Source organism: Protomyctophum bolini, assembly GCF_963924005.1.
Source record: "Protomyctophum bolini genome assembly, chromosome: 17".
NCBI classification, from domain to species: domain Eukaryota; kingdom Metazoa; phylum Chordata; class Actinopteri; order Myctophiformes; family Myctophidae; genus Protomyctophum; species Protomyctophum bolini.
Genome location: NC_137878.1, coordinates 24,768,020 through 24,780,202, shown reverse-complemented (window position 1 = coordinate 24,780,202; position 12,183 = coordinate 24,768,020). Strand labels below are relative to the sequence as shown.

General features: G+C 44.0%; 1 protein-coding gene across 1 annotated transcript in view; it reads left to right on the top strand.

Moving 5' to 3' along the window:
• The window catches only part of pard6gb (par-6 family cell polarity regulator gamma b), a 48,494-nt gene extending 36,979 nt beyond the window's left edge, over window positions 1-11,515 (top strand). The window contains exon 3 of the mRNA XM_080787425.1: window positions 9,687-11,515. Within this exon, the coding sequence (XP_080643551.1) occupies window positions 9,687-10,828 (1,142 nt within the window). The 3' untranslated portion in view covers window positions 10,829-11,515. The remainder of the gene's footprint in view (window positions 1-9,686) is intronic.
• The last annotated feature ends 668 nt before the right edge of the window (window positions 11,516-12,183 follow it).

Here is a 12,183-nt window from a genome sequence, read left to right as displayed (position 1 = left end):
CTAAACTCTCGCCATCGCGCTTTGAGGAATACAAGCCCATCTCAGCATTTAGCGGACGCTCTTAGGGCCGATTCATACGCCTATTTTACTGCTGTAGTCAGAAAATGTCAGTAGCTCTACAGAGCCGAACCACTTTTATTCGGCTCTAAAACAGGAGTATGAATCGCACCGTGGGGGCGGCGGCTCAGAACCTCTGAACACCGCTCAGCGGGTCAATGGAGACCCAATTGGTCTCCGGTTCCAACTTCGATGTTGCAGATTTTCCCCCTGGACCCCGCTGGGGTTTAAGAGGTTAATCCAGAGCGATTTACGTTAAGCAAGAACAAGAAGTAGTTATCATGAATCATACGTAAGCTAAGGACGTAACAGTGGGATATCTATAAAATGAAACTATGCATATAAATTGAAATAATTTAGTTGAGCCTTTGGCATATCTTCGCTCAGAGACGTTCTTGAAAGCAATCATTCCCTTTTCTGTGAAAATCATGAATGCTAACCATTTACCAATTCCTTTAATATTGAGGTTTTTTTGCACAAATCTGCTTCAAACACTTGCTATGCTATGCATGTGGTTAATGGCCTTGCCTCAAATAATTTGCGTTCTTTTACATGTAGTCGACATATTCTTGTTTTCATAGTGTCTGTATGGAATATGGTATTATCAGTGCAGCATTGTTGGCACAATATAAGTTGGCCTCTGAGACTCCTCTGAAGGAGTAAATATCCATTTGTAAGCGACCCAGTTGGGTTAGTAGTGTGAGGATGATACCAACATGTTAAAATACCACCGCCTCCTCTGGGGGTCACGACCTTGAGGCACACCACTGAGTCTGCACTGAAGGGGTGCTTATTGTCACCAGCGCTGCACTGCAGTCACATGTCTGTTGACCAATCAGTGTTATTGTCACCAGCACTGTGCTGCAGTCACATGTCTGTTGACCAATCAGTGTTATTGTCACCAGCGCTGCGCTGCAGTCACATGTCTGTTGACCAATCCGTGTTGTTGTCGACTAAAACTAAGACGGAAAATGCTACCTTTTTCCACTGACGAAAACTAAATGGAAACTAAATGAGAACTAAGCTATGATGACTAAGACTAAATATATTTACAATTTCGTTGACAAAAGAAAATAGTAATTTTACACTAGCAGATCTACAAGCTCAGAGTCACAACGTGTCACGCTGCGACACGTTGTGAGCTTGTAGATCGGCATCAAGGCCCGCCAAAATACATTTTAGTCGACTAAATCAACTGTAGATTTAGTCGACTAAAATCTTATGACATTTAGTCGACTAAAACTAGACCAACAATAAAACATTCCAGGTGACTAAAATGTGACTAACTAAATAAGCTATTCAAGAGACTATGACAAACTAAAATAGAAATTTGCTGCCGAAAACAACACTGTTGACCAATATGCATAATGGTCTTCATTCATACAGATTTACACTTTTGCATGTTGCATACAATACATACGAAATATATTTTATTATCTGCTGTGGAAAGTAGTTTCAAACCTCCTGCTCTTAACCGCTATGCCTACACACGCATCACAAATATCTGAGTAACTAACCAGTGCAAACGTTTGGTACTCTTGGTGTGAAATGCCACACCTATGGAACCCTACTCCAAACGCCTTCACAAAATAATTAGTTTCTTCAATTGCCATTGTATATAACAAGGGAAGAATAGGCATTCCTGTAATGTTGCAGATCATGATATGTTGGTAAATAGATTATTAAAATGGTGTATAAACCTAGTTTTCCCCAACAGAAACATTTAACATTTTTGTACATCATCTTCACATGTGTACATTTATCCATTCATCCATTGCGGATAGCTATTGCTCAAAAGAATTAAGGGAACAATTGGTTCCCTAATTTTTTTTAGCAGTTTCCGTGCGCACTGTTGATACATTTATTAATATTGTCTATCTATCAATAGTCAAGTAAATTGTCTTTTACTTATTCGTATCTCTCTATTCTTACCTATCTAACCTGTGTTTCATGCTTACTACTGTGCTGTTGCTGCTACAACACCTGCATTTAATTTTCATCTTTGGCGATGTCATTTTGTACACACGACACAGCGCGCGCGCACACACACACACACACATACACACACACACTTCCTCAGCCCCCAACCTATTATCAATTTCCCCATATCATCGATGTACGGTATTAATCAAGCACTCAAGTGTAAAAAAGGATATGAAATGGAAATATGTTTTTGCTTTGGTTCGTTAATGTTTCCACCATGTTGTTTATGGTTATGTTGGGCCAGTGGTGAATGTATAAGAAGACATGCCAGTGCAAAGTGTGTGTGGGGAGGCCTTAATAGGCAATCATAAAACTCCTTTTTAGATTCCTGGGTTTTATTGGAAACGATGAAAAAGCAGTAGACCTGTTTCAAGGGCCTTCTTTTCACAGCTTCAGTGAACTATAGGTGGGCTTCACAGTGGAACAAAGACTTTCCTTTCTCGTTGGCTTCATTACCGCAAGATCAGCATGGTGCTGGCGAGAGGGAAGCCAGAAGCAGATGTTAGCTACTTTAGCTAACTTCTGGTGGTTGTTGGTGTCTTAATACCGTTGGTATACAACCTCACTGCATGGACACAAGGCATATAGCTACATCAAAAAGGTGTAATGGTAAATGTTTAGAATATAAAGTATTGAATGTACAGATAGGTGTACAGAAAAAGAAAAAGTGTTGCAAAAAGCGAGCCCAAGGTTGTTGACGGCTACCAAAATGCCATTGGCTTGAAAGATCTCGCTTTCTTTCAGTTTAAAGTGCAGTCCAGGCCTGTTGTGTGTTCAACCTGTTCTGAAATATATCTCCAATTACACCAAGGCCTTACATTCCACCGATGTGTCTTCTTGCACAGACGCACACATACACGGGTAGAAACAGAGCAGTCGCCCACCCCGCTCTCCTCTTCACCTTTGACCCCTGAACCCTGACCTCATAATGTGGGTTGTGGGTGGGAGCTAGGTCAGGTGGGCTCAGTTGAGCCTTTTTTTCCACACAGCTAATTTATCGTGGTGAGTTCAGTTGGTTGACCCTTGAGGACAAGATGCAGTGGTGGAAAGTAACTTTTACTTAAGTACTGTACAATTTTGAGATATTTGTACTTTACTCGAGTATTTCCAATTTCCAGTACTTTTACTTCTACTCCACTACATCTCAGAGCCAAAATTTGTACTTTTACTTCACAATTATTAGAAAACTTTAGTTACTAGTTACTTTGGCGATGAAAGTAAATAGCCGATCTACAAGCTCACAATGCGACGCATTGTGAGCTTGTAGATTGGCTATTTCAATAGACTTTCTACGCATTTTGAACTTGTGAAATGGGATATTCTGCAATATGAATACTTTTACTTTAAGTACATTTTGATGCAGATACTTTTGTACTTTTACTCAAGTACATTTTCAATTCCGTACTTTTACTTGTAGCAAAGTAGTTCTAAATTGCAGTATTGGTACTTTTACTTAAGTGAAACAATAGAGTACTTTTTCCACCACTGAAAAGATGTACAGTCTGTATAGCACAGTAGAATTCCGTGTCGTAGTCTGTCCTTATCCACTGAGGCCTTGAGCAAGTTCTCATGGTGTACTACTACTCACTGATAGTCCTGGCTAGTTGACCACACAAAGTTATTCAGTATTTAAGTGAATTAAATAATGTCTGTCTCTGTCAGCATTTAACCATGCTCCTTGGCTGGATTTGCAGTAGCATGCCATAGCTTTTGGTTAGAATGGAATGAAAGTTTGTGGCTAAATGCAAACTGCGTGCGTGCGACTGTGCGTGCGTGTGTGTGTGCGACGTGCGTGCGTGTGGCAGCGCACACGTGCAATTATACCATTTTATTATAAAACACAAAATAATAACCGATGAAAAATGGAAGTCCAATTTAATCACTTGTCACAGGCTTGGGTTCTTCTGAGACTTGTTTTGGCCGTATAGGCTACAGATGTCTGGATCCAGCCAGCCTTTGATCGGCAGGTTCACATTGGCTTAACCACCATTCTTCAGTGAGATACGGATTACTTTTGTCAGGAGCCATTAGAGTAACCTGTGTCTGACGGGCCAGACGGGGCTCACTGAGTCTACAGCGGCTGTACCAGAATCCACTGTTGTTTTTGGCAGTACATTTCTATTTTAGTCTATAGTTATAGTTTTAGTCTCTTGAATAGTTTTCATTTAGTTTTAGTCAACTGGAATGTTTTAGTGTTATTCTAGTTTTAGTCGACTAAATCTAGAATCTAACATTTATTTTGGCGGGCTTTGATGCCGTCGCAATGGCTGATTTTACACTTGCTGAAAATAGTTGATCTACAAGATCACAACGCATCGCAGCGTGTTGTGAGCTTGTAGATCTGCTATTTTCAGCATGCAACCAAGTGTAAAATGACTTGTACTGGATCTCTTGTCCACTAGTCCCTTCCTGACATAGTTTTTATTAGTCGACAAAATCAACACTTGCCAGAATCCCTGTGCTGTGTGTCTGTCTCGCACTCTGCTGTTCTGGTCCTGTAAGCTGTAGAAACCGATGCGTCCTTCCTCTGTCGCTCCTTTTTGAAGAAGTGATCAATGACCTAATGAAATCAGACTGGTCTGCCTGAGGAGGCTTATCCACTCGAGCCCTATATACACTCTGTCGTACAATGACTAGCGAAAATGGCTGATCTACAAGCTTGCATCGCATTGAGCTTGTCGATCGGCTTCTATACTATGCCAGCCAGGTTGAAATTGGTTAAGTAATAAATAATAAACAAAAAAATTCCTTTATATCTTTTATTTAACTATAAGGGAAGATTTTTGAATAATAATAAAAAATAAATGATTTGAGATGTATAATGAAGTAAAGCAAGGGACGAACTCTGCTCAGAATGGTACCTTTGTTCACTCTCGAGGCATTCTGTCACTCGCTAAAAGCACGATACCTGCCAGGCGCAGGAATGCAGTCAAGTAGCATAATAATAATAACGCAACATACTGTAGCATCTAATCTTGCAATGGAAAAACCCATCTGAGATCTACTCCTAGCGAGGCTCGCTGACACGGCTAGTATATCCCATGCTTAGAGACAGACAGACACACAGAGAGAGTGAGTTCTGGTGCCAGCGTCTGGTTCTGTTACTGGATATCCCATTCCTCTGGCGTCCGAGGGTTCTGGAATCTGGGGTTGCTCTGCAGACTTGTGTTACCAAGGGAATGTACTTCTAGCTTCGCTTTGGTCTCATGTGCCTGCTGTGTTTTTTTTCCCCCCTCACTTCCTCTCTGTAGCAAGCATGTCACACCCATAAAATCAGTGATAAAGATGAAGACTATGCAACTGCGACGCTAGACATATCAAGACATCTCGAGTGCATGCTGGGTCTTTAGGCTTGTAAAAGCTGTTCCTTTAAACCTACCGTATTCTACTAGTCTCATGTAGCCAGATGACCTCCTACTGATGGTCTAGTGACGTCTGTATTCACTGTTAGGAGGGACTGGATGGAAACAATTTGGAAATTACAAAAGAAAAATAAATTGAAAAAAGACCGACTTCAGGGTGTTCCGTCAAGTTGCGCTGGCGGTGATATGATTTGTTGTCGGCGGTGGGAGTATGTTTGTTTGCGGCTTGTCCATTTGCGGCCACTATTTTAGCCACTACATTGAATTTAGTTTCCACCAGATGTATCGGTCAGCAGAGATCGTCCGGTCCACGAAAGAGTAGTAAAAATACCAATAGATTTCTATGGGTTTTTCCACGGCATCTGTGAAACATATTACTTAGAAGAATCATAATAATTATTACTCTATGCGTGCATTTCTGTCTGCATCTTTCCAAGTGACTGCAGGACCGATGCTTTAGACAAGGTAAGGGCGTGGACCGAGAGGGCGTTGTACCAAGGACCTGTAATGAGACTCGGCAGCGCTCCCACCAATATGGTTCCCATCAGGGAGACTTGCACTTGTGGCAGAAATTCCAGGCCTTCAGCAAATGCCTTGTCTGGATTCAATCAAAACAACTTCTGCCACGACGTACACACTAAACTAAGAATACCTACCACTCCATACTTTGATGACATTCAGAAGCTTTCACGAAAAACAAATGGGGGGGGGGGGGGGGGGGGGGATAAAATTGGCATTGTTCTAGAAACACATTTCACCACAGCTGGACATTGAAGGAAGGTATTTTCCAGACTTATTCTTTCCGTCAGCCAGTTAAAACACTTTCGCTTTGCAATGGCATGGCACGTGTTGGCACAGCCAGAGACATTATGTGAAAGTCGACCTGCTTGTCTTGCGTTTATGTGGTTTCTGGGGGTCTCTGGCCTTCCGAATCCCTCAGAGGCCATCTGCTTCTCCACGTGGGGGCCGCAAAGCAGCGACCGACCACCGTTTTCATGTCAACGTCGTCTGCTGACTGAGTGCTATTTTCAATTGACCGTTCCCCTAACACCTCCCTAACCACACGGTGTGTTTTGCAAAGCGTTATTGGAACAGGCTGTCCTCCTGTGAGTTAAAACTCTTGCACAGGATGCGGGAGTAAGAGGTAGAAAAGTGATGAGTCAGGGGCTTGTGTAGCGTGATTTGTACTGTACTTGGTTTGTGTGCCTAAAATAGCCAATCTGCAAGCTCACAATGGGTTTGCGGTGCGCCATGTTGTGAGCTTGTAGATCTGCTATCTTCAGTGCGCAACAATGTATGATGGCCGAGGCACACTTAACACTCCCACTGAGAAAATATAGCAGAACAAGAGAAGAATGCTATGAATGTCCATTACTTTTTGCTAGTGTAGTGCCATACTGTGTACAAAACCTATTGTCTTTATTGTCACTGTAGGAGACATACTGTACAACGAAATTCCCTTTAGTGCAATCATAACATACAGCAGTATCAACAGAGAGAACAAAAAGGACAAAAGAAAGAACAACTTCATGGAAAAAATCAACTTCATGGCATAAAACTGTTAGTTAGTCCAGTCAAGTCAAGTCATCTCAATCCATTAATAAGAGCATCATAATGCACCGTTAAAAGTAGTAAAATACACCAAGTACTACACTAAGTACTTTAAAATATTGAATGTGTTCTATACGCACGCACGGACGCACGGGTGCACACATGCGCGCGCGCGCGCACGCACACGCACACGCACACACACACGCACACAGAGACACACACAGCTCTATTGCTTTATTGTGTAATGCAGGTGTCCCAAACAGGGTAAGCATGACTCATTCTTCTTGCCATGGAAGCAGTGGAACCGCTGCACTCGCCTTGGGGACCGCCACTTCCTGTCACAGGGTGCTTTGCATTGGCCAGATTTCCTGTTGGCTGGAGAAGGGGGGGGGGGGGGGGGAGCAAGAGAGATTATTTAACATGGGGCTCTTATCTCGTTGTCTGTGTCTCTCACTATATCCATCAAAGTGAGGGGAGCCTAATGCATTTTATCCTCTCAAGTTTGTTCTCCTTATTTGTGACTCCCCAGAGTAAATAAGTGCTTGGTGTTCCATCAATGCTCAAGTTGGGCTCCATCTTTTCTCTTCTCTTTTTCTTCTAAATAGTCAAAATGAGGCCACAATACTGTAGAGATAAAAATAACACTGGCTTCGGTCGACTAAAACTATGCCGAAAAATGTTCGTCGACTACCTTTTTCCACTGACGAAAACTAGGAATGGAGTAGTGGACAAGAGATCCAGTATAAGTCATTTTACACTTGGTTGCATGCTGAAAGCAACTGTAGATTTAGTCGACTAAAATCTTATATTTAGTCGACTAAAACTAGACTAAACACTAAAACATTCCAGGTGACTAAAATGTGAACTAAATCAACTATTCAATGGACTGACTAAAACTAAAATCAACATTTGCTGCCAAATAACACTGGTTGTGTGACTAGTGTTCTTGTTGCACTAGACTTGGTTGAGGTGTAGTTGAGGTGCTGCCTGTTCAGAGGAGTGGTCACTAGCAACTCCTACTGGTTGGTTGAGGTGTAGTTGAGGTGCTGCCTGTTCAGAGGGGAGGTCACTAGCAACTCCTACTGGTTGGTTGAGGACGTGTAGTTGAGGTGCTGCCTGTTCAGAGGTTGAGGTGGAACTGATAGTGGGAAGATGGTGTGAACCTCTGCATGCGTTTCGTTCCCTCAGTGAAACCAGTGGCTGGTGACAACGGGTCCATTGGTTCCATTTGTACACTCTCAGTTAAATTAACATTGATTTACAATATAAATCGGGGGTCCCAGAGATAGAAATGACATTAAATGTGGGTCCGTAGACTAATGCATTTCTTCTCTTATGGGGGTCCCTGGTATGTCTTTTTGAAATGGGGGTCTGTGGGCTCATTAGTGTCAATTTAGGGGTCCTTGACATGAAGGAGTTTGGGAACCACTGCTCCACAGGTCAGCAGTAACTACATTTGGGGATAAAATGAAAAGCAACCAACATTTGTGACAATTGTCTTTTTGAACATTTTGAACAGACACAAAACTTATACATTTCACTACTAGTAATGTCACTGAAAGTGATCTAGTTTGGCTTAGTGCAGTGAATATGAATGTTCTCCTTGCGGTTTCATTCCAGAAAGGCATGGATCTGGCAATCGAACATTGAGTTTAATTACCCAGACTTTTGGGCATGCATGTTTGTGCACGTCCGTCGTCCGTGCATGTGTGTGTGTGATCTGTTTGGTATGTGATCTATATGTTTGTACGGCAGCTGCATTAAGTAGCTCCTCATTGGGTCACCTCTGTCAGTAGTGAGCACACATAGGAAGGTTTCTTCACACTCCACACACACACACACACACACACACACACACACACACACACACACACACACACACACACACACACACGCCATGTCAGGATTTCAGCAGCTGTATTTATTGGCACAGCTGAACTTGAGCTGCGAGAAGACGCAGATAAAGCTGACGTGCACTCATCATGTCATCGTCTTAACATTTTAACACGTGGTTTACGCTTTATTATAAAATATTATAGGATCCTGCTTTATGCTGAGGAGGAGGATATAAGGCCTGTTAATGGCTACAATAACATCATGCATTTTCAGGATAAGGAATGAAGACCCATATATAGATGAATGAAACATGCTAATGGCTACAATAACACATTGTCAGCATAAGGAATGAAGACTCATATATAAGAATGAAGACTCATATATATTGTATAAATTAAACATGGCTAACGTGCAGGCTCTCACAGACGGTGGTATTTCCGAGCACATCTGTGTGTCAGGCCCCGTGAGTTTGCAGAGGCAGGAAAGTGTCTCTCGCGGCATGATTTACTTGTGTAGACAGAGCTACTGAGCTCCTTGTGTACATTTCTTCAAGAACTCGTTCCAGCACGTCAACGTTTCTCTGCTCGCATTTCATTTGTTTCATAAGAAGCAACATTATTTTACTTCAACCACTCCCTGTTTTGTTCATGCCATCCATTATTGGAGAAAATGTTCAAAAATAGACAAAATAGCAGACCTCACGTGTGACTTGATCTCTATTTTAGAAAAGGGGCTTAAATGGTTAATGTGAATTTAATTGCTATTAATTTATTTATTGAGTAGAACATGAGTTGTGAGTTGAACATCTGTTATGTGAGTTGAACATGACTTACACGTTCTCAATATTTTTTTCTTCTTCCTCTCTCTCTCTCTCTCTCTCTCTCTCTCTCTCTGCAGAAGAGGTCGACTACGCCAACTTCGGTACGCTGACGCGCCGGAAGAAGGCGGTGGTGGCGCTGCGGAACAACGACGTGAACCGCAAGCGGCCGCACATCCGCATCGGCATGCCGCAGGACTTCCGGCCCGTCTCCTCCATCATCGACGTGGACATCCTGCCCGAGTCCCACCGCCGTGTGCGCCTCTACCGCCACGGCTCGGACAAGCCCCTGGGCTTCTACATCCGCGACGGCACCAGCGTGCGGGTGACGCCGCACGGCCTGGAGAAGGTCCCGGGCATCTTCATCTCCCGCATGGTCCCGGGGGGCCTGGCGGAGAGCACGGGCCTGCTGGCGGTCAACGACGAGGTGCTGGAGGTGAACGGCATCGAGGTGACGGGCAAGTCCCTGGACCAGGTCACGGACATGATGATCGCCAACAGCCACAACCTCATCGTCACGGTCAAGCCGGTGAACCAGCGCAACAACGTAGTCCGGAGCAGCCGGATCTCCGGCAGCTCGGGCCAGTCCTCCGACAGCAGCGGCTCGGCGGGATACTGTACGAGCTTGTCCGCGGCCACGTCCGCAGGGATGATGAGCGTAGGCGCCGCCCACGGCTACCCCGACGACCTGGAGAGCGACGACGACGCCGACATCGTCATCGAGAGCAGCATCAAGCGGCCGTCGCGGAGGTCCAACGCGTCGGTGGCGTCCGACGTGTCGCGCGTCATCGCGCATCCGCCGGTCCCTTCCGCCGCAGCAGCGCCGGTGCCTGCGGCAGCCCCCCTGCCGGAACCTTCCCCCAGCCCGCCCACGCCGCGGCCCGCCTCCGTGGTCTCCACGGCCTCCTTCCACTCCCAGCCCAGCCTCAACGGTGGCTCTCACCACCACCACCACCACAGCAGCCTCAGCTACCAGCTTCACAGAGACCTGAACCTCAAGCATAACCCCCACCCACCACCACAGTCCCACTCCCAGTCCCAGTCCCACCACCACCAACACCTGCACCACCCTCAGCCCCAGCACCACAGCAGCAACCCGGCTCTCCGTCACAGCAACGGCAGCCTGCACAAAATCCTCAGCTCCCTGAAAACGGACCCACGACACAGCCTGGCACTGCCCAGGGGCGGGGTAGAGGAGGACGGCACCGTTATTACCCTATAATACACGCACACAGACACACACACACACACACACACACACACACACACAGAGTCAAACACACAGTCAAACACGTGCAGGCACACACACTATCTCTCTCTCTCTCTCTCTCTCACACACACACACACACACACTCTCACACTCACACACACACACGCGTGTACAGAAATATCCCCACTGCACAGAGACTTAAAACGGGAACATCCCAAGGTTTGGGTGTATGAGAGTGTGAGCGCCATGAAACTAATTTTGTAACTTTTGTTTTCTCTTGTTTTTTTTGTTTTTACACGATAAAAAAAGGTAACAAGAAATTGTAAACCAGGAAACAAGGAGAGTTTGTTCTGCATTCTGTATTTTTTAAACGTTGTCTGTGTCTTACTACAGAAGATTTGTGCTTATATGTAATGGACATCGGGACAAGTACGCATTTTTAGGCGAGTCCGTCGTATCTGAATGTGCGTACAGCCTCTTACCCTTAGTGACCACTTTTAATACAATCCTCTCATTCTTTTTACTGGGACCAACTTTTGAGGTTATGTTTATGAACTTTTTATTTTAAAGAGTAATTCTATATTTCTGATAAAAAATGCTGTGTAAATGTTCTGAATTTCTTATTCTTAATAGTTCTTTTAAGTGTTTTCTGATTAAATCTTTGTATCTGCTCCAATAAATTATTCTAAACCTAACTAATTCACAGAGTATGAATACATGTGTAAATTACAGATGAATTGAGTTCATTTTCCATGCAATTTAAAGCTTCAATCCTTTGAAAGCTGTGTTTTTCTGTGTTTCCTGACAGTTAAAGATGGAATGCCACAATTTTTGTATTTTGTGTCTATGAGGTGACAGTACTTCATTAGACACGGCCTTGATGCCGTCGTAATGGCTGATTCTACACATGCTGAAAATAGCCGATCTACAAGCCCACAACGTGTCGCAGCACGATGTGTTGTGAGATGTGTTGTGAGTTTGTAGATCTGCCACACTTGGTTGCATGCAACCAAGTGTAAAATGACTTGTACTGTCCGACCGACTCGATACCTGGCACTGCACTCCCTGTGGGGGTGTGGAACGTGTGTCGAATGTGAAGTCGGTGGTTCAAACGGTTCTCGAGTTACGTGCATTACAACCGTACACACACACACACACACAAAGACGTGGCGCATTTATAGTAGGAAGGATGTTGTGTATACGGGTGCAGTCGGCGCTAACATATTATTTATAGCCTTTGATTTAATTTATAATAAAATATGAAATTTGAACCACTGCTCATGATTTAGAAGACAAAAGCTAAGACATCACTAAAGAGATGTAGGTAACACTAGCTTTTCATATTGCGAAATGCAAACCCATACCTG